The following is a 27,479-nucleotide window of genomic DNA, read 5'->3' as shown; positions in this document are numbered from 1 at the left end:
AGCGAGGGGATGGATGGTGCGGAGGGGTACACTTCCTAATCTACCCTATCCATTTAACTGTTAAACTACCCCGGGGCTTTCAACAAGCGCCTCTCGCTTAAACTATTGGTTCTAACAACCCAGATTCCCGTCGCCTGTGTTGGTGTCCTCACAATTTCGGGCCTCGCCCCCCAATTTTCTCTCCGTGCCCTCACACGGTCTCCTGGCTGGGACACGTGGCTCCCTCCGGCAGGCACGACCCTCTGCCGAATCTCCCGCTATGGCACCCCCGGGCACTACACTGCCTCCGAGCCTACCAGCTCCCTAACACCGGGGAGTGCCCCCCATGGCACCTCCCCTGAAACGCACACGTGGCAGGCCGGCCTCCCGGGCCCCTTTCCGAGGGTCACCCGTGCCCACAACACTGCCCACGCGGCTAATGGCGCCCCGGGCCCCCGCACCAAGCAGGCGCACCCGTGCCCACTACTCTATCCCGGCCCCCATGGGCCCTTGGCCTACCGCGGCCGACTAGCCTGGTGCCCGGGGTACCCACTCAGCGATACTCACCTTTCGCAGCCACGCTCCCAAGCCCGTCAACAGGGCTCCTGCACCCCTCCAAATGGGTCTCGAGCCTACTTTCCCACTAACAACAAAACGACCTCCATTTTTCAATTTGACTAACCCAGCTAACTCACTCTACACTGACCCCGGGGTCCCTTGGGCGGGAGTCACTCCTCCCCCCAATCACTCATCGCACCATGCATTCCCCATTCGCTCCACTCACACAGACCCACTGGCCTCACTCACTCAACATGTCTCCACATCATAACTCACCAACAACTCTTCAACACACACACCACCGAACTCTGCCATCCTCCTAACTACCTCCCCTAACTAACTCGTGCTCCCACGTCGTCCCTTAAACTACAGCACGTTCCTTTTAACACTACGTAGCTAAGCTACGTCCCCACTACACATCCACAAGTCTGTCACTGTCTCCAAAATAAATCATTTTATTTCCCCACCTAAATCTGGCTACAATCCCTCTAACTAATCCATTCCACGGACTCCATGAGGACTTACCCCTGCCCCATGAAGTCGGTCTAACTAAGCTAACCCTTCCCCCTAACTAGTTTTCATCCTGTGCCCAGGTAAGGGGGTCTTTCACCCCTTGCCCAGGAATCCTGTACACCCGAAAGTGAGGCTTGCTTTTTTTTTTTCATGCGCAGCACCTGCGCGGCAACTCAGAGCTCGCGCACTTTGCACCTGGCCGTGACGTCATGCAGCTGCACGTGTTCCTCGTCCCTCCTTGGACGGTGCCATCCGGCAGAGATACCCCTCCTGCCGGATTCCAACCCCACGTGCAGCCATGACGTCACCGTGCGCAGAAAAAAAACAAGCCCCAAGTCTCGAGGGGTTCCCCACGCGAACACATGTGCTTTGCCCGTTGGAGCTTAACACACACGATCGCGTGGAGAACCCGTCCGGTCCAAATCCGTAGTCCTGCCTAAACTTTGTCCGTCCGCGGGATCGGCAAATCCACCGCGTGCGTTTCCGGACCGGGACTTCACTCTCGCAAGCGAGCACGTGGTGGTCTCGTGCGCTGCACAGCACGGACCGCGTGCTCACTGCTGGGTGAACCCGGCACGGTCCCCGAAACAGCTACAGCCGCTACTCGGCTTTCTCTCCTCTGTCGCCGTCTCCGTGTCCATTCCACACACGCATACCTGCGTGTTACGACGCACACAGTCCACTCCATCACATTCACATCGGGAGACGCGGCTGCGTGCTCCCGCATGCCAACTGACATCTCCCTCACATACCGCTCTCTCACACACACGGTCTCCCTTGCATAACCCATACCACTCACACGTGGTGCTCCATTCACTCGTGCCTCACTCACACACGCGGGGGCACTCAACCGCGGTGCCTCATCCACACACCGTGCCTCACTCACACACGCGGGGGCACTCACCCGCGGTGCGTCATCCACACACGGCGTGCTGGGAAGCACACACTCCAGCACACTCGCCACCACACCACTCACACGTGGTGCCTCACTCATACTGGCCGTTTCACTCACACACACGGCCTCACTCACACACGGTGCCTCACCCACACACGACGTGCTGGGAAGCACGTACTCCGGCACCATCGCCACCACACCACTCACACGTGGTGCCTCACTCATACTGGCCGTTTCACTCACACACACGGCCTCACTCACACACGGTGCCCCATCCACACCCGGCGTGCTGGGAAGCACGCACTCTGGCACCATCGCCACCACACCACTCACACACGGGGTCTCTTCCACACACGGGAACGCACTCACGCCTTGCACCACACACACAGGGACAACTACACTGGGGATTCGTGTCCCCACAAGGGTCTCCGGGGCCTCTATGCCCCCCAAGCTCTCCGTGCACCTGTCCACAGCACCCGTCCCCTCAACCTCGCAAAACACGACCGAACTCACCTGGTCGTGACTCACCTCAAGGGGGCATACTCCCTCCCCTCGTTCCTGGAGGAGGCCATCCAGGTGCTCGCACTGGGTCTCTACCCAGTCCGCCAGCTCACCCCCATTATCCTCCACTACCTCCGTGTGTGTGTGTGCGTCACTTACCCCGTCTTCATCGTGTAGTCTTCCCTCTATCGTTCCCATCTCCCGTGTCTCTGCCAACTCTTCACCCTTTACCTCCCTTGTCTCAACTATTATTTCTGTTGTCGTCACCTCGTGTCTCGTCTCACACGTTTTGGTCTCCCCATTTAATTTTTCCCTTTCGGTCATCGTCACGACCCTCGCCCAACACGTTCCACGAATTATTTTTTCACCCGCCTCCACCGCGGGCCTGTCAGCCGTTGCACCCCCACCCAGCTCGTTTGCTCCCACACGTGGAGTCGCCATTTTTATCTCCCCGGTCACGGCCTTCATGCCCGCCTGCAGGCTTCGGCCCATGTTCTGCGTCTCACCCCGCAGCTTTTTCATTTCTTCCTTCATGTTTGCTTCCATTCCGTTTATTTGCTTGTTATTCGCATCCATCGTCGTTTTCACTTCATTCATTTGCTTGTTCATTTCGTTTTTCATTTAATTTGTATTTGTATCCATCTTTTCGATCATTTTCGCATTCATCTTTTCGTTCATTGCCGCCAGCATGGCGCATAGCTGGGCCATGTTGGATGCACTCAGCTGAGCCGTTTCGGCAAGGGTTGGGGAAGGGTCTTGGTGGAGAGGGGGGGGGGAGGTGTCATACACCGCGGCCGCTACCGCACCCACCTCGGGCCCTGGGTTCAGTTGGGCGAGTCCGTGTTCCTGCACAATCAACATTTCCTGCTCGGGGATTCCATCCTGGGCCATGGACTCTACATTATTACACATATACATTTCTTATACCCCCGGCTCCCGCTCGCCTTGAGACGCCATCTTGCTTCTCGTGAAGGGTTAATTTAGCTCGCTCGAAATTTGGAGGGAATCGGGGGTCGCTTCTCTCACCCCTGGACCGATTCCCGTGAATTTAGCCGGAGACAGGAGAGCCCGTTTTCCTGTTCTCCGATACCAGTGCCGCGAGGAGGGCGATGAATTTGTATCGCACGACCTGACACCAGTGTTGCGGTCTTCGCGCCCGCCGGCGTGCGACGGCCACGTAACTCGAATCGCGGCACGTCGCCCACCGGACGGACAATCCAGTCGTGACCCTCTCGGACTAACGCCGGGAACCAGTCACGGGTGGACCTTTCGGTCTCACCGCGATCGAGCCAATCAGCCCCCGCGTGGGATAGGGTTGCTCGCCAAATTCGAACTACCTAAGTACCCACGCGGAGGGTAGACCGGGCGATCGCACCTCGCCGCAGGTCGACTTCGGACACGGGCCACTTAAGCGACCCGTTCCGACTATCAGAATAACCGAGCGGTGTTATCGTCGACCTCGACGGTTCGATTAATTATCGGGCGTATTCAGCCCACTACCAACCCTTTACGTGAAGCAAGATGGGGGTTCAATGGGGAAAAAGACGAAGCGAAGCGGGAAACAGTTCAACAATAAAGCACATTTATTCGCGACGAACGGAAAGCACACAAATACAATTCCACCAAATGCACACAAAAAAGAAAACACAATTCCATTTACACAAAAAGCAAACATAAAAGTGAAAACACAGTGCAGAGCTAATTCCGACTACCGAGCACACGGCAACACTTATACAATTCTACTTCACAGACGGCGCCGACAACACATACCCAAAACCAAGGAAAAGAAATACCCTCAAGAATGAGGTAGGCCTGGGGCCGAGACCTGGTCGGGCCTACCCGTCTGGTGATGAGACGCGGAGCGGCGATGGCCCCGCAACCCGCGGGCCTCGTGGACAGTGCCTGGCAGGGGTGGGAACGGGGCCCCCTTGGTCGCACTATCTCAGCGCGGGGGGAAACAGGAGGGGGTTGCTGATGCTCGGGGTACAGAGGATCTTTATTATGTGCGCGACGAGCGTCTCCACCTCGGCCAGGTCGCGCTGCCGGCCTCCCAGGGGTGCAGCTCCCTGCACGACGCGAGCACCCCCTCGTCCGCCCTCGCCGCCTCTCCACAGCTCGTCCCCTCCGTTCCGACTTCAACGCACACGACGAGCAGCTCCACCGCCCGCGAAGTCTTGACTCTCTGTTCCGACTCCTTCGCCTCGTTCCGACCTTTACTACCCTCTCGTTCCTGTTTTGCTGACTCCCTCGTTCCGACTTTTACGACTCCTTTGACTGACGAACACCGTCCTTTTATCCCCCCGTAACTTCGCCTTTGACCCCCTCCCTTTGACCTTTCACCTCGCTCCCCATTGGCCCGAGAAAAAGTGGGCGTGAAGGCTTTTTGATCCACAAATTTGCATATATCGATCGCCCTGGGGGCGGGGCCAATTCGCCCCTCGCTCACCGATTGGACGGCAAAAAGTGGGCGTGTGTCGTTTTCGATCCGTTTTTGAAGCAGAAAATCCGTGGTTTTGTACACGCTGTTCGACGCGCGTTCTGCATGAGTCCAACACCGGTACCCACAGCGGGGCAAGAACGGTGGCGATGCTACGGTTGTGAGGTGTGCGTGAAGGTCGTGGCGGTTGTGGTGAAGCGGTGGTTGTGGTCGGTGGTTGATGTTGTGGTTGTGATCATGGCGGTTGGTCCAAAATAAAGATAGTAAAAGAAAAACGGCTATCCTGAAGAGTCGCAGCACGTATAAATGACATGTATTCCCACTAGACAACGGGTTTGGGCCTAACTACACATGCACTTACCGAGATACCTCACCTAAGGGATCTGAATGGTGGTTTGCGAATCTGGTAACCACAACAATATATATAAACATATATAAATCTATTTATAATTCTAACAATCTCTGTGTGTCCATGTTCTGTGACCGCTGTTTCTCGATAACCACTGGCCCGATCTAATTGAAACTTGCCAGATATATTGCTGGGGCCCTGTGGATGTGCCTTTTTAAAGTTTGATATTAATCGGAAAAGTGGTTCCCAAGTTATGGCCATTTATTTACCACCCAATGACAGGACACGGTGCTATGACATCACAATTGACGTCACAATTATCAATTATTTATCGACAACCACTGGTCCGATTCCAGCAATAATTCCAGCAATCTCTGTCTGTCTGTGACCGCTGTTTCTCGACAACCACTGGTCCAATCTAATTTAAACTTGCCAGGTATATTGCTGGACACCTGAGTATGTGCCTTTTCAAGGTTTGATATTAATCGGACAAGTGGTTCCCAAGTTATGGCCATTTATTTACCAAACCAATGACAGGACACGTTGCTTTGTAGGCATGGCCGATGGGGAAAAGGCGCCTTCGTTATCAATGACAGGACACGTTGCTTGGCGTTTTGCACCCACAGTATCTATCTTCTCTCTATCTATCTATCTATCTATCTATCTATCTATCTATAATTCCAGCAATCTCTGTTTGTTTGCCTTTCAAAAGGTTTGAAATTAATTGGACAAGTGGTTCCCAAGTTATGGCCAAGTTAGAGCGCGTTCCCCATTACGGGTTACAATGCACGGACTTCCAGATAGTGATGGCTTACTGTATTCTAATAATTTCTCGATTTCTTATGCGCATTTATAGATAAACACAATGCCACAATCCAGTCGTCATTTACGAGAGCGAAGGAACGGCCTGTGTGGTTGTTTTGAAAGTTTTTTTTTTTTGCACGTACGGCCACGCACATCCGGCCACGCATGTACGGGCATGCAAGAGCGAAGAAACGGCCTGTGTGGTTGTTGTTTCTAGCACGCGGTTTGAAAGTTTTTTTGTTTTTTTTGCACGTACGGCCATGCACGTACGGGCACACACGAGTATATATATATAAATATATATATAAATATATTTATAAATAGATATATAAGATTACAACCACTGTACACCCAGTGTTGATTACGGCCACTGTAAACCCAGTGTTGATTACGGCCACTGTAAACCCAGTGTTGATTACGGCCATTGTAAACCCAGTGTTGATTACGGCCACTGTAAACCCAGTGTTGATTACGGCCACTGTAAACCCAGTGTTGATTACGGCCACTGTAGACCCAGTGTTGATTACGGCCACTGTAGACCCAGTGTTGATTACGGCCACTGTAGACCCAGTGTTGATTACGGCCACTGTAGACCCAGTGTTGATTACGGCCACTGTAGACCCAGTGTTGATTACGGCCACTGTAGACCCAGTGTTGATTACGGCCACTGTAGACCCAGTGTTGATTACGGCCACTGTAGACCCAGTGTTGATTACGGCCACTGTAGACCCACTGTTGATTACGACCACTGTAAACCCAGTGTTGATTATGACCACTGTAAACCCAGTGTTGATGACATGTGTTGGCAGAATGTGGTGCTGGACATAAAGCGGGAAGAAGTAGATAAGAATCTTCTTATGCTGGTATGCAGCACAAGGCTGAGAGGAAGTATCATTGGCTGAGGGCACGGCTGTGCCGCTGATGCGGTGCCCTCTGTAGGTTAGGGCAGGAATTAGTAATTTGTTCACGGTGCCAGAGATAGCTCGCCTACTCTCTACGAAGGACGCCGTGGGATCTATAACGTCTACCAACCAACACCGGCAGACAGGACACCAGTTAAACGTCCATCAGAGGGAAAGCACACATTGATGAATCACCCTGCTTGAGAAACACCGGGATGACAGTTTATAGCTGAAGCGGGATTCAAACCCAGGCTGGTCAGCTTGGAGTGCATCTATCGAGATCATCACGTCAGCCTGAAGATAAGTATGAACATATAGGGAGGGAAGCAGGAAAGAGGACGAGTTTGGTTGGGGACAACAGGTAAGTCATGATGATGGAGTGGTAACAGCAGAGGCAAGAGAGTAAGGAGTGAGTGACATTATAGTCAGGGGAGAGGGGTAGTGATGGAGGGTGAGTATCTGTTTGTGACCAGGTGGAAGAAGGCGGAATATTTGGCTTGCCGTCTGAGAAAAAAAGAAAACAAATAGTCTGGTGGTTGGACTCCTCCATGGGAATGCAACAATTGTGTGTGCTCGTGAAAGCATCGCGATGGGTGGCCGCTCGTTTAGTTTCTCAAATTTGTACGAAAAGGAAAAGTCTTGATCAACACAATGAGATTTGGTGGGAAAGACCGAGGCGTAATGACAATGTCACTCGGTTCATCAAATGATGCATTGTGGAAGTCATAAATTGTAATAATTGCCACCACCATGGCAATCTGCATGTTATCACCATGATTCAGACCGCTTCGGGCATGGAATTACCCATCATCTTTGGCACAGGCTGAGAGATGAGCGACATAAACTGTGAGCAGAGTCTACGATGACGAAGTGACACTTGTCAAGAAAGCCGGACACCACGGTGTGATGGAAAATGCCCTGTTTGATCACATTTTCTCTTTCTATTTTCTTTGTCTGACTGCTAATATTTCTTGCATTCATTTACTTTTATCTGACTCTACTGTTATCCTCTCAAAGACAATCAGGCCAACGCTGAAATTTATTAAGACGGTGAGAAATGCTTGTGAGAATCATGCCTTTTTGTGGGAAGGGCGGGGAGGGGGGTATGCGAAGCCGTTCCAAAGCTCAAAGAAAACACAGGACACGATGACGACAATAAGGATGAACCACAGCCTTCCACGAATGGTTGGTGCTGTACGTGCGCGTACGATGTCATTTGGTGGTGCAGGGAGGCTAATGTCGTCCTTTTGGTTTCTCAGAAGACTTCAGCAGACTTCAGCTAATGGCACAAGTTCGTGCATCACAGGCAGGAAACCACCACTCTATTTATTTATTTTTGTATACATTGTCGAGGCTCGTATGAGAGCTAACACACAGATCGCACAACAAGGATGGCAGGAGACAAGTGGGGCAGGAGAGGGAAGGACAAAACAGTGGGGAACAGAGACATGAGGAGCTCTGTGGAAGGGAGAAGGATGAGGTGGGATGCACACGCTAAACAAGATGGACCCTACAGGGACTTTCAGGAAGGAAAGCAGGGAATTTGAAGGAGGTGATTTTTTTTGAGGTGGATTAGTGGGGGTATAAAGGATTGTAGTTTTGGATGGTGGGAAGATAAGAGATGGTGGTGAACAGCTGTTTTGAAGACCTGGAGGGAATAATAGGATTGAAGAGAGTGTGGGAGTTTCTTCCAAAGGTGGGAAAAAGAGGAATGAAACAGTGAAGGTGAATATAATAGTGATTCATGATTTTGGTAGTTTTACCAGAAGGGGGTTGCTGGCACACCTTGAGCACCCTGCAGTCATCTGGGGGGGGGGGGCGAGACGTCACAGACACAGCAAGGGGGCGTGGGGGGCGAGACCGGAGAGGAGACGGTGGATGACAGAAAGACCACTGATCTGCCTGCGGTGAGAGAGCGAGAGACCCAAAGACAGCCTCATCGCGGGAGATACCAATGATCCTAAATGCGTTGGTTTCCACAGTGTGAAGCCGAGAAAGGTGAGAGGCCCGGAGAAAGCACCAGCCCAGAGGGGAGAGCAGTACTCCATCAGGCTACGGCCAAAGCTTTGTATGTGGTCTGGATCTCAGGTGGGCCAAGGAAGGACTTTGCACGACGGAGGATGCCCAGTCGGCGACTGGCTTTGGAGATCAGTTTGGAAATGTGGCTTTCCCATGAAAGATCACGGCAGATAGTGAGAAGCTTGACCTTTTCAGGGGGATTGTTGAGAAAGTAGATGGAGTGGGGGGGGGGGTTCCAGACGGTCCTTTCAGAGAGACATGGTGATAGTGTGAGATTTCTCAGGATTAAAAGACATGTTCCAGGTGTTGGATCAGTTCGTGATTTTATCCAGATCTGCAGAGAGTGAAGAGGGTGCTGGTTGCCGATCTGAGGGATGACAGATGGTACAACAGAGGGTGGAGTCATCAGCAAAGAGATAAGTAGGATATTCCAGTCGGAGATGTCATTGATGAAAACCAGGAAAAGAACAGGGCCCAGAACACTGCCTTGTGGAACTCCAGCCTGGACAGGAAGAGGGGACGAGAGAACTCCATTTCAGGCCAGACGTTAGCTGCGAATGGAGAGGAAGTCTGCAAGCCATGAGTGGAGATGGCCTTGGATACCATAAGAAGAGAATTTGGTGAATAGAATAGAGAGAGGGTGAGCAAGAGCAGAGGAGCAGGTTTTTAGGACACGTGGGCTGATGCCGTCTGGACCGGTTGCAGAATCTGAGTTGAGGTTTGACAGCAAACTCTCCACCTTGTCAGGAGAAAAGAAAAGAGTCCAGGGACAGCTGGGTGTGACTGGGGAAGGTGGGTACAGAAAACAATTGGTTTCGGACGCAAGATTTAGTAGCAAACAAGGAGTTTCGGCATTCATCCTTTTCACGTGCGGTATCAGCTGTGTGGCTATTTGAGGTAAGGGAGGTTTATGGAGGGGGAACATACACCAGAAACAGACTTAACTGGATGCCACCAGGATTCAGAGGAGGGAGACAGGTTCTAGAGTTCAGACTTGAGATTGGAAAGATGTTGTTTTCTGGCTCTGCTGAGGGTAGACACACACTTGTTCCAAGCTTTGTGGAAGGAACTGAGATTACCCACAGTTGGATTTGCTTTCCATGAAGCAAAGGTAAGTTGCTTTAGGACAACTGCCTCGCCACAAGCTTCAGTGTACCTTGGACGGGAGGAAAGGTAGGACAACTGAAGACGAGATGGGATAAATATGTGCGAGGGTCGAGGGAGACTAAGTTTCTTTGAAATAATTCTCAGGACGAGTTGGTGTCAGAGGAAGTCGAGATGGGAGACCAGTCTAGAAGATTGATGGCTTCCTGGAGACCCTGCCAGTCAGCTTGAGTGAAATGCCAGACTTGACGCCACCGAGGTTGTTCTCTGATAACAGCCAGGGATGTCTATTTTGACAAGCATGTGGTCAGATGAATCGATTGTAGCGGAGGAAGAACAACAGATATTTTCATGGAAATTTGTCAAAATCAGATCCAGAAGAGGAGTACCGTTGGTTGAGATCCGGGTCGGGATGTTCACCGATCGAGTAAGTCCCAATGAGTCGCACACGTCTTTTGCTGAAGTGCCATGGCACGTGAGGGAGGTACCTACACCCAACCAACTGGCATGATGGCAATTGAAGTCACCACATATGAGGAAGAGAGAGTTGGGATGAGAGGAGAGAAGTTAGTCCATGTTGTCAGTGATCGAGAAGTAAATGGAGTCATCACTGTTTGGTGGACGGTACAACACACATATAAACAAGAGGTGGGAGTGGAGGGGAAGCCGTAACTCGAGGTATTCCTGTGGGTGTGGGGGAGAGAGGGCAGTGCATGGTGAGTGAGGAAGAGTCTTTGGTGAAGAGAGCAACTCCTCCACCAGGACGAGGCTCAGGTCTGTCATACCGGAGGAGTGAGTAACCAGGGAGAAATACTCGGGACATCTTGACGTCTTGAATCAGAGACGTCTTGAAGGAGGAAAGTTTTTGTGAAACAGATTTTGTCTGGTTTGTCAGTCGCAACTTGTATGGAAAGATCTGTCAGGTTTGAGTAAAGGTCCACACTGTTAAGGAAGAGGGAGGGGAGGATGTTTTGGGTGCAGGGGAGGGGGAGGGGAGGGTAGGACAAGGGAGGAAGGGAGGAGGAAAGGAGAGTTGTTGAAAGAGTGGAGGGATTGTAGAAGCGCTATGGGAGAGGGCCGAATAAGGAGGAGAAAAGGCTCGGTGGTGCTGGGTTGAGGTACAGTGAGGGGTAATAAGAGAGCGGCAGAAGGCAGTTGAAGATTGGAGGAGGTGGAGGAGGGAGGGCAGGGGGAGGAGGCAGCTTTGTGGATGGGAGGGGGGCAACTTTGAGATTGAGGGGGTGATTGGAGGGAGAAGGGTGAAGGGGGAGTTTTTGAGAAAGGTTGGAGAGAAGTTTGGAGGGGGAAGTGTGTTAAGGTTGCTTTGAGAGAGAGGAGTGAGAGGGAGGCTTTGAGAGGGAGGGGAGACGATAAGAGTGGGCATGGCCAAGGAGCAGGAGGGCGATGGAAGAGATGGGGAGAGGGGAAAGATGAGACTTGGTGGTGGTAAAGAAGGGAGTAGGCAGGGGGAGGTATAAGATTTGAGGGGTTGGGAAGAGGGGGAGGTGTGCTGAGAGGAAAGGAAGAGCATGTTTGTCATGGTTATTATACTGATTGAGAGAGATGTCTGGTTGGAATGGAGCCCACAGATGTTAGAACACCACACTCTTTGGGCCAATAGAGGAGGAGCTGATACTGAAGCAGAAGACAGTGAAGAGGTGCCAAGAGCAGAGGTAAGATCAGGGACAAGATGGGGGGGGAGGAGAGGGGATAACCGGTGAGGAGTTAGGGGGAGGTAGGGTTAAAGAGGTGGGGTGAATTGGGACTGAAGTTGGAAGAAAAAAAAAAAGGATGATTGATGAAATACGAACATACATTGCAAAGTGGAATTTCGATAAAATTTTAAGTCAGAGAAGTGACTAAAGACATTACGTGAGGGATGCAATAAAGGAGAATGAAGAGAATGGAGAAAAGAAACATTGTTACAGTTGGACTTTGACACGAAATGAAGGAAAGGTCGAATTAAAAACAGCCTGTTGAAAAAGAAAAGTATTCGTTAATTATGATACAGTAATGAGAACCACACGTGTGAAAGAGGAAGTTGAAATATAATCGACCGTTTTTATTTTTTATTATTATCATTATTATTATTATGTTTTTTTTTTAAGATTGCATAACATTAGGTGAAGGAAAGTTTGAAGAAAAATCATGAGGTGAATGGTGAATTTAGATCGGCAAATGCAGAGGATGGAAACAGTTATAACAGAAACACGTGGTTATGGGAGATGGATAGTTTGTTGTTTTTTTATGTTGAAGACTCCAGGCACGGACTGAATAGTCCTCATCAAGACCAAGCCTTAAATAAAAGAACTGCATGAATAGAAAAGTAAGGAAAGAGAGAATTGTCTTAGAGTTTTTGAGGAAGTAAAAAAAATCTGTTTTTTGAAAAGAGGAAGGTCATAATTGTTTGGGAAGATGTGAGAAGGTAAAGAGTTCCAGAGTTTGGCAATAGAGGGGAAGAAGCAAACATCGTAACGGGCCACCCTTGAGTTGCCAATGGCCACACGATAATCATGTGATGTAGTGGCTTGTCATGTATTCCTTGGTCTCACTAATGGTGGAGGTACACAAGCAACAAGTTCTTGCAAACAGAAACTGAAGTAATATTTGTAGAAAAGAGAAAGAGAGCCCACTATGTGGTGTAATTTGAGCGGGGTTGAGTTTTGAGGTCACATTGTTGGAGTGAAATAACTTTGGATTCAATTCTGTCCAGTAAGTATGTGGAGCTGGAACCTCCCCGGATGTGAGAGCAGTACTCGAAACAAGGACGAATCAATCCTTGATATAGTTGAAGCAACTGTTCAGAGGAGAAGAATCTTCGACATCTGAACAGGACTCCTAATTTCTTAGAGGAAGACTTAGCTATCTGTTTAATGTGTGGATTACAGGATCAATTTAATGTTGGAGTAATACCTAGCAGATTTATTGTATCACATGGTGGCATTGTAGAGCTTTCAAAGGAGATTGGGGAGTTGAGAGGAGTTTTAGAGAGAGATGAGAAGAAATTGAGTTTTTGAATCATTAAACTCAACTTGATTAGATTTGCCCCACTGGAAGATCTTGCCCAAATCCGACTTTAAAGAGGTAGCTGTGATGAAACGAGATGTAGATCGAGTGAGGGAAGACGGGGAAGATGGGAAAGACATGGAGGAATGTAATGTCGAGTCATCAGCATTCGAGTGCATTTGGTTATTTGTAGAAGAAAGAAGGTCGTTGATAAAAAGAAGGAAGAGTGTTGGGGACAGAACGGAACCCTGAGGTACACCACTGTTGATGGGGAAGGGTAGAGATGTTGAACCATCAACAATTACAGAGATAGAGCGCTCGGAGAGAAAGCTCGATACGAGAGAGCAGAGTGAAGGAGGAAAGCCGAAAGAGGGAAGCTTGGATATCAAACCCCGATGCCAAACTCTGTCAAAGGCTTTTGAGATATCAAGGCCTACAACAAAGGATTCCACAAAGTCTTTCAAAGAAGAGGCCCAGACATTCGTAATGTAAGAAAGGATATCACCTGTAGACCTTGCCATGCCAAAGCCATATTGGTGGTCAGATAAAAGACTGTGAGATTCAAGATGATTGAGAAAATGGGAATTGAGAAGACATTCAAAGACTTTGGAAACAGTAGAAGTCAGAGCAACAGGACGGTAATTCGAAGGGTTTGAATGATCACCCTTCTTTAAAATAGGTTGTACTAAGTCATGTTTCCAGGTAAGAGGAAAAGTTTAGGTTTTTTAACAAAAACTAAACAAACGAGCAAGCACGGGTGCAAGTTCTGAAGCGCATTCCTTCAAGACACAGGGAGGAATGCCATCTTGCCCATAGGCCTTGCTTACGTCCAGAGAGAGGAGTTAGAAAGGATATAAAGATTTCTTTTTTTTTTGATAGATTTTTGAAGATAAAGTGAGATTAGGTAATGAAAGGTTGTAGAAAGAAATCGTGCTGGTATGTGGTGAAAGTGGGTCGGCTCAAATAGAAGGAAGATGGTATGACACCAGAAGGAGGAAGAAGAGTCAGTACTTGTGGATACATGGGGGACAGGTTTGGAGGGGAAAAGGGTTGGTTTTTCTTGTTGTTGTTATATATTTTTAAAATTTTAAGATGAGAAGCAGAGGGTGTAGTTGAGAAGGATAGAAGGGGGGTGGTGGGAAAAGTGGAGAAAATAAGAACAGATGGTAGACAGGGAGACAATACAAATAAAATTGATCGTGCACCGAGACGGGAAAGACGGGTAGGCCTCAAGAAAACCCGATATGACAAGATCGACAAAATCTCACTAAACAGCACAAATTTTGAAACAAAACCGAACTAGGAACATACAGTAGACACACAGGTAACAAAATAAACGGTCAAAACGTGACAAATAACGACCGGAAACTTAATTTTGAGAAAGTCAGCAGAGACCCCTGAGAGAACCAGCCGATGCCTGAAAACCCGGCACCGGAAGGCCAACCCTTGAAACTCTTGAAACCCTTTAAGACTTCAAGTAATCAAGCAGGGATCCAAAACGTCAGGAAAAGCAGCATCTGAGCAGGAGGATCTGAAGAACAGCCAACCGAAACCTCTATTGTGGCTTCAACAATGTATGATGCTCAAGGGGAGCGCTGCATCGGACGAGTACAGAACTACTGTCGTCGCCATCACGACATCCTGGAGATTCGATGAGTGATCAGAAAACCATGGTGCGACTAGATATCCAATCAGCTCATAAGATTCAGTGTGGATTTCATGGAGACTAAAGCTGTGCAGGTAGGCATTAGTTAAGAAAGAGTTCAAGACCAAGAAGGAACCCTCAGATGGTAAATTTTGCACTTCTGCAATGGATGACTCACAAAACACCCTTTTCAAAGCCCCCCCCCGCCCCTTGACCTCCATCCAAAGCACCCAAAGGATAATCAATCAGCCTTCGAGCAAGAGCCAGCATGCCCCCACTTACTTGCCACATGCATGTCTGTTGCCTTTAATAACCAACTAATCCTTCTAGTTTCATCAGTGATTACAATCACCCCACAAATGTTTCCAAACCACAATAAACACACAAGCAGGTTGAAAAGTGTTCACCAACACCAACCCCTAAAGGCAGGTGTGCAGTCACCGATTGGCAACTTGGATGTACCTAACCCTATGAAAGCGAATGCGGTGTGATTTCTTGTATTTCCAATTAGATGGTGTAAAATGGAGTTTTGATTGCATGATACGTGCAGTGTTGCTTTGATGGAGCAAGAAAGGTCCGATTAAAACGGCTAGATTGGAAAAAAAACAAATTCCTTTTACTGCATATTCTTTCCTCGTTTGTCCTTGGAATTCTTTTTTTGACTTTTATAATCCCTTTTTCATTGTAGCCTTAAAGAATGCTTTGAATGGTCCAGATCAGAGGGACCATGTTAAGTGGATGCAGTTGCCTTGAAGCATCCTGGGACACGGGCAGGCGGCGTGTTTTACATGTACAAGAGTGTTGACAGCAGAGTGAAATGTACACAAAACGTCAGGAGGTAGAATTCAAAAACCAACATGGCAGCTTTTACAAACAAAAAAAAGGCTCACCATTTTGAAATCCATTCTGTGAAATTAATCCGTGGAGGGGAGGCTGCTTTGACAGATTTATAGTACATTTGGGTTTAAAGGGGCATTCATTCTGCAAGTAAAAGCAAGTCCCATAAAACTAGTGGTCAAATCAAAGTGAGTCATTCGAGAGCGTAAAACACGAAGCTCGAGTATTAATTTCATGGTTGTCCAAAGTAGGTGGTTGCTTCAAAGAGTGGTTGCTTAGAGCAGGGATCTATTGTATTTCCTTCTTTCTTCATCAATGTCCCCCATCCCCACCCCCACAAACTATGACTATGTTACTTCAAAACCTATAGGCTAGCATTGCAGTGCTTTTAAGTAAAAAGGTTCTGCAGTGCTTACTGACACACAGATATTAACGATGGGGTTTGTGGGGGGGGGGGGTTGGGAGGAGGGAGTGAGTGGAGGATAAATTAGAAAAAGGACATTAAAGGGGAATGACATAAAACAACTGCTTGGCATTCCTCTCCGAGCACACAGCTCATCGATGCTGGATTCCAAGTTAAAATCCCCAAGTCGAAAGTGCCTGTAATTAATGCTTTCAAAAATCCAGAAGCAGGTTGAACGTCCCTTTAAAAAAGGCCATCAATAGTACTAGCAAAGGTACCCAGCGTTGCCTGGCAATGTCAGGTCCCTTCACCCAACCCCTCCCCTCCCTCCTCTCACCCCAACCCCTCCATCCAGACTCCCACCCCACCCCTTCACACCACTCCTCCCACCATCCCCTCACCCTCCCTCCATCCTACCACCCCTACTCCACCCCACCACCCCTCCCTCCTCCTACTGCCCTTCCCCTGCTTCCTCCCACAAAGGGATTTTCACAGGGTATATATTAAAGTGTAGTATGTGTACATAATAACTTCTAAAAAAGAAGGAAAAAAAAATCTCCCTCGGCAATTTTCCCAGCGGCCTCCTGACTAATTACAGATAGTGGAGTACCCACCCTCTGGGTGGGTCGAGTTTATGCAGTACTTGCTGAAAAATGTCTTGTCTGAGTTTTGTAAGAAGACTATAGATGTCTGTGTGGTGTGCGCTTAAAAGGTTCTTAATTGTCTAAACTCTAAAGGGTACATTGCAATTGTAGTTAGTATCAGGGGTCGAAAGAGTCTAAACTCTCAAGCATGTAAAAAAAGGTTTTAAAAGCCCAAGTGGTCGAAAGCTGAAATGGTCACGGGTCCAAGCTGTCTGAAAGGTGTAAGGGGTTTTAAGGGTCTTCGGGATTTGAGGTGTTTGAAAGGGTCTTTGAGGTCTTAAAGGCTCTTCTGGGTGTAAATGGTCTTTTGGGTCTTTGTGGTCTATAAGGGTCTTAAAGATCTTTGGGGTCTAACTGATCTGGTCTATCGGGTTTTAGGGATATTTGTGGTCTTTAAAGGCTGTGGTTGTGGATGAAAGTACCCTTTGGACAATCCGCAGATCTAACTTGGTCTGTGTGCCAAATTTGGTGGTTGTTGGCCCAGCGGTGTTTGTAAAAATCATGAACATAGACAGACGATTAATTATATTTACTAGAGGAGTACCCACCCTATGGGCGATCTTGTTCCAAGCATGCAACACATTCTTCTGACGCATACCTTTATTTGGGTGGTGTATAGGCAACTGACAGCAATGCAGACGCAAAAAAATATATAACCCAGGTTTCGTGCAAGAAGCAAAATCATACCAACTGCTTATAATTCAAAACACCTCACTACACTGGAAAATGTGGGGACAGGAATACTGTACTGTAAATGGTGGAGGCTTGTAATACCCTCCCCCACCTGGAGGAGGCACTACACAATACACATTTACAGAGAATTTGTGACCCACTCTCATGCCCCCACCCCTCCCCCCCTCCTAAGACCACTGGCAAAGATAAAAAATACCCATACTCATTAAATGAGGTCATGCTGATCCTGTGCAGCAAGTATGGATATAATTGGCCCAGAACTGCAGGAGGAGTAGAGCGACAAATAAACCCACAAACAAACACCTGTCCATAAATTCTCGTAAGGATTTCCAAACTGCATGTTGTAACAAAGATGTGGCCGTAGCACAAAACTTCGGGAAAGGAGACATCTGAACTTTTAAATTAATGATGATGCAGAAGGAAGATGCACACGATATCCATTATGAAATTTATACAATTCTCCCAAACACTTGTCTGAACTTAACCATTGTTGACAAGAGGAAAAACAGATGTGCCCAACAGACCATGTTCAGACGGTTGTTGGACTAGGCTAAAGAAAGAACAATATTGCCGTGATACACTGACCTTGCATAAATAGAAACAGAGGAGCAGAAACTGAACGGCTCTGGCATTTGTCAACACCATCTTCAGCATGTTTCTAAGGAAAGCGCCACTTTGTTGGAACACATCATTGATGGAGATGAACAGGGTGTAAAGCTACTGATCTCACTCGGCAGAATGGTACGGCCCAGGTCAGAGTCGGAACTGGACTCAACCAGCAGAGTGGTAGAGCCCGACTCCAAGCCAGAACGGATCTCAATCAGCAAAATAGTAGAGGCCAACTGACAGCCAAAACTGGTCTCACTCAGCAGAGTGGTGGAGCCAACTTCTCCATGTGTGAGAAAAACTAAATGGCAACAATTGAGCATCAAAGTGCATCACTTCCTTATGAAGCCTGGTGTTGGCTTAACTGTTAAGGTGGCTGGCTTCAGACCTTAGGGTCTTGAGTTCGTGCCTCTGTCGTGCCGTTAAGTAACACCAGGATGCAGTGCCCCTCCTGTCGACTCAGCCTGTCCTTCCAAGGTTGGTGGAATGAGTACCAGCTTACTGGAAACAGCAGGCCCTGCATCAGTGGCAGAGCTGTACACCCAGCAATGATGCAACCAGCAGTCACAGGCTGCATACAAAATAATAATAACTTCCTGATGATCACATTGGGAACTTTGCACAAATGGGCAAGTTCACAAGGTGAACAGTGAATGGAGACTACCGAAGATTTGGTTTTGCATGATCATCTTCATTCCCATCCCAAAAAAGGTTGATTAGACCTCAAGATCTTTGAGGAATTTGCTTTTTAATGTTTAATTTCTTAATTCATGTTCTCTGTATTCTCATAATAAGGGTTGGTTGAAAATTTGATGACAAACGCTCAAATCTACTATACTGTATATAGAAGAGTTTGCGTTTGTTTGTCTGTTTATATATGCTTCAAAAACTATTGAACCAAATTTTGCATGTTCCCTTAGGGTCCCCCAAGTATGCTTTGTGTTGGGATGGCATATCTGGGGGAGGGCGTTCAAGGTGGGGAAAAGAGCCCATTTCCCTCGATGTAAATGTGTATCGTATAGTGCCTCCGGTAGTATCCTGGTATTACAAATCATCATCTTGTATAAAGAACGTTTAAACAAGCTGATAATGTGCATTACATCATGTTGAAATCTGATTGAGAATAATTCGAAATTTTCAGGTTTTATTTCACTCATTTTAAGTGGAGGTTTAAACCAAAGCATCCAACATGGACCTTCACTGTGAAGCGGAAGTGATTTTTGTCTACACCAAATATAAGCAGCAAGGATGGTTGATGAAGGTGATGTTAACTGGCTTCCAAGCAGATGGAAGATGACCTTGGGCAAATGATAGAGTGAATAGAGCAGGATGTTTGTGAAATGCATGTCTTTTCATTAAAGCGATGGGTACCTCTGCCAGTGGTAAATAAACGTGGAAGCAACTACAAAATCCAGTCGTCTCGTGATGCGCGGTGGATTGTCTAATAAAACCTATTTGTACTTACTGTGACTTTGCCCTGTGACCAAATTATTAGTGTTCTCCATACTCTCATAAAAAGAGGTTTATTGAAAGTTTGATGTCAAAATCTCAAATGGTAAAAAAAAAGTTGTGGCCTGCAAAGGCGGACAGGGACACCGACACTCTCCAACAATTGCAGCACTGTCTTGCACTATGCGGTGGATGGGCGAATGATCTCGCCAGGCAATGACGTGGATGAGAAAAAGCTGGATAATTTTCCTCGAGCAAAACAGAGTTCTTAATGGGACGTACTTCACAAACTTGAATCCATTGCATAATAATATCATTCTCAAACTCACAGAATATTTTGTCGTCATTACCCTCAGATCCTTGGACCATGCTGTGACTGACATGGAATAGTTACAGTGCCTTCAGAAATGTCTTGCGTCAATAAGTATTCAACCCCTTTGCTTTGATACTTGACATTGAGCTCAGGTCCATCCAATTTCCTTTGATCATCCTTGAGATGTCTCCGCAACTTGATTGGAGTTCACCTGTGACCAATTCAATTGATTGGACATGATTTAAAAACACACCTTTCGATACAAGGTCCCACCGGATACAAGCAGAAACTCAACCATGAAGTCCAAGGAACTGACAGTAGAGCTCCAAGATAGAAATGTGAAGCGGCGTAGATCTGGAGAAGGGTATAAAACAATTTCTAGAGTGTTGAAAGCTCCCAAGAGCACAGTGAGCACCATCATTCGGAAGTGGAAAGAATATGGAACTACCCACACTCTTCCTCAAGCTGGTCCATATGAACAAAGTTGAAAGATGGCAACAATTTCCACCAGGAATGATCCAATATCAAATTCTGAGTTAAAACCTTCCCCCCCCCCCCCATTTTGACCCCATGGCCCAAAGCTCCCACCACTTGGGGCATGAAGTGGGGGTAAAATCCAAAAAAAATCGTTGTATATTTCAAACTGACACTGCTCTTGCACCTTCTTGTTATGTGTTGATCATAATTACAAAGTACGGTGAATTTCTGTACAACCGTTTAGGACGAGATCGTGTGACGGCCGGACAGACGGACAGAGCAGATTACAATATCCCCCCTATTTTGTTTCCAAATAGCGTGGGGATGACCGATTAATTATTGTAAGTAACATGGAAACCCGACATTTGTCGATCCCACGTATTTACAGTTCGTAAAACGTGACCTGCTTCTGCATTCACAGCGCAGTGCTTCACGCATTCGGGTATATATATATTTTTTTTTTTAGATGCACTTCAGGACTGGTCTCCAATATCCACTGCCACTCATGTTGATTCAGCCTGGAAATTCTTCCACAGAAACCTGCTCTCTCTTATGCACAGATTCATCCCATCTCGCCTTCAGCCATCCTCCTGCTCTTGGTAATCTGAATACTGTGGTGAGGCAGTTGCTTCAAAACAACTTGCATTCTCTTCCTGGAAGGCTAATCTGACCGAAAGCAACCTCAGGTCATTCCACAAAGCCCTCAAAAAGTGTGTCTTCTCTCAGGAGCCAGAAAACAACATCTGACCAATCTCAAGAATGAGCTTTTAAACTTGTCTCTCTCTTCTAGAACCTAGTAATGCCTTGGTAAGTCTGTCTCTGGTGCATGCTCCCCGTCCATCTCTCTCCTTACTTCAAATGGCAAAACAACAGACTCCACTCGTGAGAAGGCCGAATGCCTTAATTCTATGTTTGCTTCAAAATCTTGTGCCCCTCACCCTCCCTCTCTGTACCCTCCTTCCCAGTCATACCCAACAGCTCCTAAATTCTGTGTGTTTTGTACCTGAAAAGGTGGGAAAGTTTCTGGCCACCATCGACTCAGCAACTGGACCGGAGGGCATTAGCTCACGTTTCCTCAAAACCTGCTCCATCGCTCTTGCGCTTCCCATCTCTGCCATTCTCACAATGTCATTAACCATAGGTCATCTTCCATTTGCTTGTAAATCAGCCAACATAAAAAAATTATGTAAAAAAAGTGAAAAAAAATGTATCCCCTGAATTACAGACCAATTAGCTTTCTTCCAATCATCAGCAAGGTCATGGAATCCATTATCCCAGTTGACATAAAATCAATCGTTTTCTCCAACAGCCTCATCTCAGATCATCAATCAGGATTCAGACCTGGTATCACTCTACCTTGGACATGCTGCTTCTACTCTCTCAACAATGGTGGAGGCCTTCAATGTCAGACAGGAGTTCAGGGACATCTCTCTGGACATATCTCGAGCTTTTGATAGTCTGGCATCCTGCCTTGCTCTCCAAACTGTCTGCCTATGGAATCCCAGGCTAACTCCTCTCTTGGATTAGTGACTTCGTCCACTCTCGTCGTCAACGTGTGGCTCTCAACGGAACCTTAATCTCCTCTCCCTGTCAAGGCTGGAGTACCCCAAGGCAGAGTTCTCGGCCCCATATTATTCCGAATCTTCATCAATGATCTCTCTGACTGTAAAACCTCCTTATCTCTTTGCTGATGACTCCACACTCTGCCTGACATCTCTCATCCTTCTGATAGATGGCAGCAGCCTCTTCCCTCTCCTCAGACCTTGACAAAAATCACAAACTGGTCAAACACTTGGAAAATGTCTTTCAATAGAAATCTATCTCGGTTTATATCTATATCAAGATTTATATCTCTCTCTCACATACACAAAAAAAGGTACCACAAATCCTCCCACCTACTTCCTCCCTCAACCCTGCTGTTGGTGTTTCCCTTTTCTCCTGCTGTTCCCTTTGTCATGTTGTGTCCTGATTTGTTATTTGTCATAGCTCTTCCACGAGCCGAGACCATGTTTAAAAAAATAAAAAAACCTATCCCTCTTTTTCCCATTGAACCAATGCCCCGACATCCGTGGATTTGACATACCTGGCATCTTTCATGAATGAATCTCCCCCACGAATGTCAGTGCCTTACCCTACTGCAAAATAAAACCTGTATATTGAAAGAGTTTAAAAACAACCGCTTTACTGGGGTGGGGTAACACGGCTTTCAGACAACCCTGTGCACTTGAAGCACATCTGCTCGTGGTGTATGTGATAGGGTTGGAAACTCAAGTACTCTCAGTAGCCGGAGGATGTCTACACCTTGTACGCAGATTCAGAAAAGCCCAAAATGAATACATTCGTCACTCTATGTTGTCCCTTGTCAAACCTCCTTTCTGTCTTGCACCAGACATGGATGCCAGATTGCACTGAAACATTCCAACATGTTATGGATTTGAGAATTTGCCCTTGGCATCGAATTTTTACAAGCGATTTTATGAGACTCTGGCGTTATCAGAAAGACAATACATTTTCATTCCAAATCAAGTCATTTCGACATTTCTGCACTCGTTATACTTTATATTTTGCAACAAACGAATACAACAAATTGCACAAATGCTCGATTTCCTAATTGAAAAGCAATGAAATGGGGAAATGTAGTTTGTTTGTTTTTTTATGGGGATGTAAAGTACGATCGCTGGCAGCTTTGTGGAGATGCGTTAGAAGATGTTTGATTTCAACACGACTGAAATAAAGTTTGACATTGACAGGCCATCAAAATGATCCTGGTTCGTACTGTTAAGCTCCGCCACTTGGCCCTCATTACAATTTGATTTGCAGCAATAATTATGTACTTGCCTCGTCTTAACCAGCTTATCTACTTGACTGCTGACTGAAGGCCTCCCCTCAACATGATCCATTCTCTTCATGATCTCATGATCCATTCTCTTCACTGTGGTATGTTTTTTCAATTTCATCTCTTCATATGCTCTTTGGTCTACCTAGCATGCTTCCAAGGCCTCCTATAGGTCAACAGCTTGCAATCAAACGGAAGACCAAGAAGGAAACCAAAGATGTAAAGAGCAAAGATGAAGTCATCACAAAGAACCAAGGATTCGGGTTTCAGGCTCGACTCCACAACCCTCAAACCCATCCAGGCGCACCCAAAAGTGAGCCTCACAGGAAACTTTCTGCAAGAATTCACTTCTCCTTCGAGAGATAGATAACGAAAGAGAGAATTGTTGTGGTGCACTGCTCGTCCTTTCTTCTCAATTCGTAAGTGTCAGGCACAGTTCAACGTCAGTTTATTTTCAATGCTACTTACTCGCCCATTTCAGTCAATGCTACTTACTCACCCATTTCATCGAGTGTAATTTTAATTCTGTGTCGGAGTGGCGACCCATCCAGGATCATACCAAATAGCCAAGAAGACTGCTTCGGCAGCACCAACGCTCTGCACAGTGTATGGTCCCGCTGGATTGATGGATGGATGGAATTTTAATTAAAGTTGAAAGATGGCAAAAAGTTCCACCAGGAATGACCCAATATAAAATTGTTTAAAATTTCATTTTGACCCCTGTGACCCAAAGTCCCCACCCACTGGGGCATGAACCGGGGGTCAAATCCCAAAAATCGTCAAATATTTCATGCACCCCCAATGTTGATTGCATGTACAAAGTTTCATTTTAAAAATGTTGTAAAATGTGTGCCCATCATTGCATTTTTTGGTATTTGACTTCTTCACACTTCCACAGGATGCGGGGCCAAAATGATACTGCTGTCGCACCTTCTTGCCATGTGGTGATCACAACTACTAAGGTTGGTGAATTTCTGCACAACCGTTTAGGAAGACATAGCGCAACGAACGGACAGGCAGACAGAGATGGAGCCGGTTACAATATCTCCCCGGTTTTTTTCGAAATGCGTGAGGATAACAAGGCAAGCAACCCATAACGGCAAGCATGGCGATTACAGCAAAATCCTTCGACACGGCGTTGTAACCTAATTATTCACAGGAAATTTACAATATCAAAGGCAAATGTACTGGCTCGGACAAATAGGATCAAAATTCTTGGCAAAGTTGGGAGAAAGTCTGAGGTAAGGTATGTGGCCACTTATGTTGTTCAAAGGAGACTTTTGGGAAGATTGTTATTGTTGTTTAAATAAAGGAATCATTGATAATCCTGGATTTGAATAAACCTTTAAAATGGATAAGCAGTGACAATTCCAGAGACACGAGTTTGCGCTGCACATGAGGAAGGATAAACATATGAGAACGATGGGCACTTCAAACAGAGCGATTGCTGGATGAGGGAGTTTGTGTGCAGGAGAGTTGAACACTTCAAAAAAGGAATGTGAAGGAAGACTATTGAAGGATACAATTGGTGAGCCGGAGTATATATGGAAAAAAAATTCCATCCGTCGTACTCTGTTGACATTTCATAACCGGGTGTTGGCACGTGTAGAGATTTATCATTTAGGATCGGCCTGCTGTTGTTCCATTTGAACCAATAACTTTCCTTTCTAAATCGGCTTGATATCTGCACGTGATTCCTTCAGCACAACCACCCTCCAACCTCGATCATTAATCATCCATTCCTTTACAGTTTCAAATAAACTTTGTTTGTGCAACTTGTATCTGTATATATATATATATATATATATATATATATATATATATATATATATATATATATATATATATATATATATATATATATATATATATATATATATATATATATATATATATATCTTTTATTTTTAAAAAAAGTTTTTCCACCAATGTTTATTATGGGAGCTTCACAGGTTACCGCATCAACAACTCTGGGTGGTTATGAACCGACAAGGTTCGGAAAGAATCAGGGTGGTCAACCACACGCATTTAAAAACAGAAAAGCACAGTAATTGCAAATGACAAAAATCAGTCAAAAAGGTTTGTTTTGAAAAGATAAATTTGTATCCACAACATCCACAAGAGGGTGGAAATCGACGAGACAATCAGCTTTACCCCTTTTCAGGTAAAACAGAAATAGCCTTCCTGTGAACCTCAAGGCCCAAGGTCTGTAATGAGATCTCATTCTCAAGAGAATCAAACTCTGGCTAGACAACCTAGAGGTAAGCATACAACCATAGCATAGTAGAGCCATCCTACTGCTCTGACTAGGTTTGCCAATAAGCCTACAGGAAGAGTTTACAACTCAAATTTTAACAGTAGCAGAATCTACGGGAGCTCCAACCACGTGCTCCACTAATCCTACTATTTTGAGGTCCGACTGCTCGTCTTGGTTACTAACCTTCACCGGAGCATCGAGTTCTAAGGCACAAAGCTTGTGCAGCTTTAAGCTATCTCAACAGCTGCTTGCCATTCAAAGCGATGCTGCTCTGTGAGCTTTCCCACGGCTCATAAATGCTGAATAATTGCCGTTACAGAATGAATAAAACATGAGGACGACACTTGCCATAACCCCGGTGCCTGTTCCTGACTATTACCTCCGTGGCTCTTCAAATTCCATTTATGCGGTCTTCGCTTCCAACCTCTGAGCTACCAAAAGTATACTCTCCCTATTTGAATGCAAGCCATGGTCTAAACTCTAAAACCTCACCGTCTGTCTCTTTAATCCCCTCATCTGCTTTAAAATGCACAAAAGACAAAAAGACAGTTTACAGGTCGAGTGAATTCGCAAATGAGAGGAAACAAGATCTGACAGCACTGGGCATTTGCCAAGTGATTATAAAGTGCCGACACGAGTGGCCAAACAATATTGCAAATACGTTGTGAACTAAAGATAGAGGAAGGAAGAAATAATTACATAAAAAGGAAATAATAAATGCTTCGCCATCTTATAAATTTTACATACGATACACATAAACTTTTACAATTCCATCTTTCAAGAAGCGAACAGTTGGACAAAAGTTCTTTGAAGGTGAACTGGACCCGGAGGGAAATATAAAAAGGGTAAAACGCATTGAGTAAATTTTAAAATAATTGTATTACAAAAAGTAATACAATTCACTTGAAAGTAATTTCGATAATTTCCCTCCTGAACCATCATGTTGACCCCCTTCCAAGCCCCTCACCTCCAATCCATCAAATGCTTGTTCCTGCTGTCGTGGATTCTGACGTGTTAAAGTCAATTTCCAGCGTCGAGACATTTAATCGTCGAACGAAATAGAACGATATAACAAAACAAATCATCATCATATATGTACCACAGTCCATTACGGAGGGTCCGTTCTGTCGATGGCAATTATTACAAACCTGGATGTGTTAACAATGTCGATGTAGGACACAAGGCTGAAGGCCATTTGTGCGGGAATTTGACATTTGTTCAGGGTGCCAGCAATAATCGCCGGACACCATGGGATTTTAAATGGACACCAATGACCAATGCTGGCAGCGGGTCCTCCAGCTTGGGAAGGGTGAATACATTGATGCCCTTACACAGCATTTGAAACACCAGGACGACAGTTTATTGCTGGGTAGCACACAAACCCAGCTGAGACTGCTCAAAAGGGAGTGCCTACCCAGGCTGGACAGGGGGGGTAACCTCTTGGCCATTCCATCAGTCCACGAAAAGAAACGGAACTAAGAAAGGTTTAATTAGTTATGTTGTAATTTGCATGTTTGAGTAGCTGCAGTGTAAACACCAATTTAAGTCTGCCAAGATCGTGTTTAGTAGAACCTTTGCTCCCCTCCACCGGGTTGTATGTTTCATTGTTGAATGTGCTCATTTCTCATTTATTTATTTGAATACAGTAATACCATTTGCCAGCTTCACCAGCTTCACGACCAACAGCTTTCGAGCCAAAAGGAGCATTTATGTTATTTTGTAATCAGGCCAATCAACGGTATGCTCAATCCAGGTGACCAATGAGTGTGGCTGAGGTCAGCAAGCGAGGTATGGTTTTGAACCGTTTTTTTAAAGGGGGTTAGTTTTTTTGGGGGGAGGGGTGCAGTTTCTCTCAGCTTCTCCACAGAAGTCCTTGCCAGGACTCCATACTGGAGCATTGCCGGGGCTCTTTAAACCTGCCAGTGGAAGGAGGAACCAGTCCCGTGATCCAAAGAACGTCAGTGGAGAGTTCGCCCTGGCAATCACCTCACAGCACGTTGGTGTGAGGTGTTGCCTGTTCATCCCATCAAAGCTAGGCAGAGGCACCTCACTCAGCTCAACCAAGCCTGAACCACCCCATTATTTATTTAATTCCCCACCACATCTTCTAACTCTTTCTCTCATTCTGCGTGTCCTCTCGGGTGAGTCTGTATCGATGTGTATATATATATATATATATATATATATATATATATATATATATATATATACATATATATATAGATATATATATATATATATACATATATATA

The 27,479-nt window shown here is 46.3% G+C and overlaps 1 protein-coding gene across 7 annotated transcripts in view; it reads right to left on the bottom strand.

The window, feature by feature from the left end:
* NCAM1 (neural cell adhesion molecule 1) overlaps window positions 1-27,479 on the bottom strand; it is a 273,015-nt gene that overhangs the window by 174,016 nt on the left and 71,520 nt on the right. Inside the window, exon 1 of one of the 7 annotated variants that reach the window (XM_085875922.1) lies at window positions 17,875-17,896. The exons of the other annotated variants lie outside the window; for them this stretch is intronic. Within the exon in view, the coding sequence (XP_085732048.1) occupies window positions 17,875-17,881 (7 nt within the window). The 5' untranslated portion in view covers window positions 17,882-17,896. Of the gene's footprint in view, window positions 1-17,874; window positions 17,897-27,479 lie in introns of those variants that run through there. 7 annotated transcript variants of the gene reach the window in all.

This window comes from Eptatretus burgeri, chromosome 3 (genome assembly GCF_056783735.1).
Source record: "Eptatretus burgeri isolate ZD-2024b chromosome 3, Ebu_testis_v1, whole genome shotgun sequence".
Classification (NCBI taxonomy): domain Eukaryota; kingdom Metazoa; phylum Chordata; class Myxini; order Myxiniformes; family Myxinidae; genus Eptatretus; species Eptatretus burgeri.
Note: the sequence above shows the minus strand (reverse complement) of the source record. Positions and strands in the feature narration are given on the sequence as shown.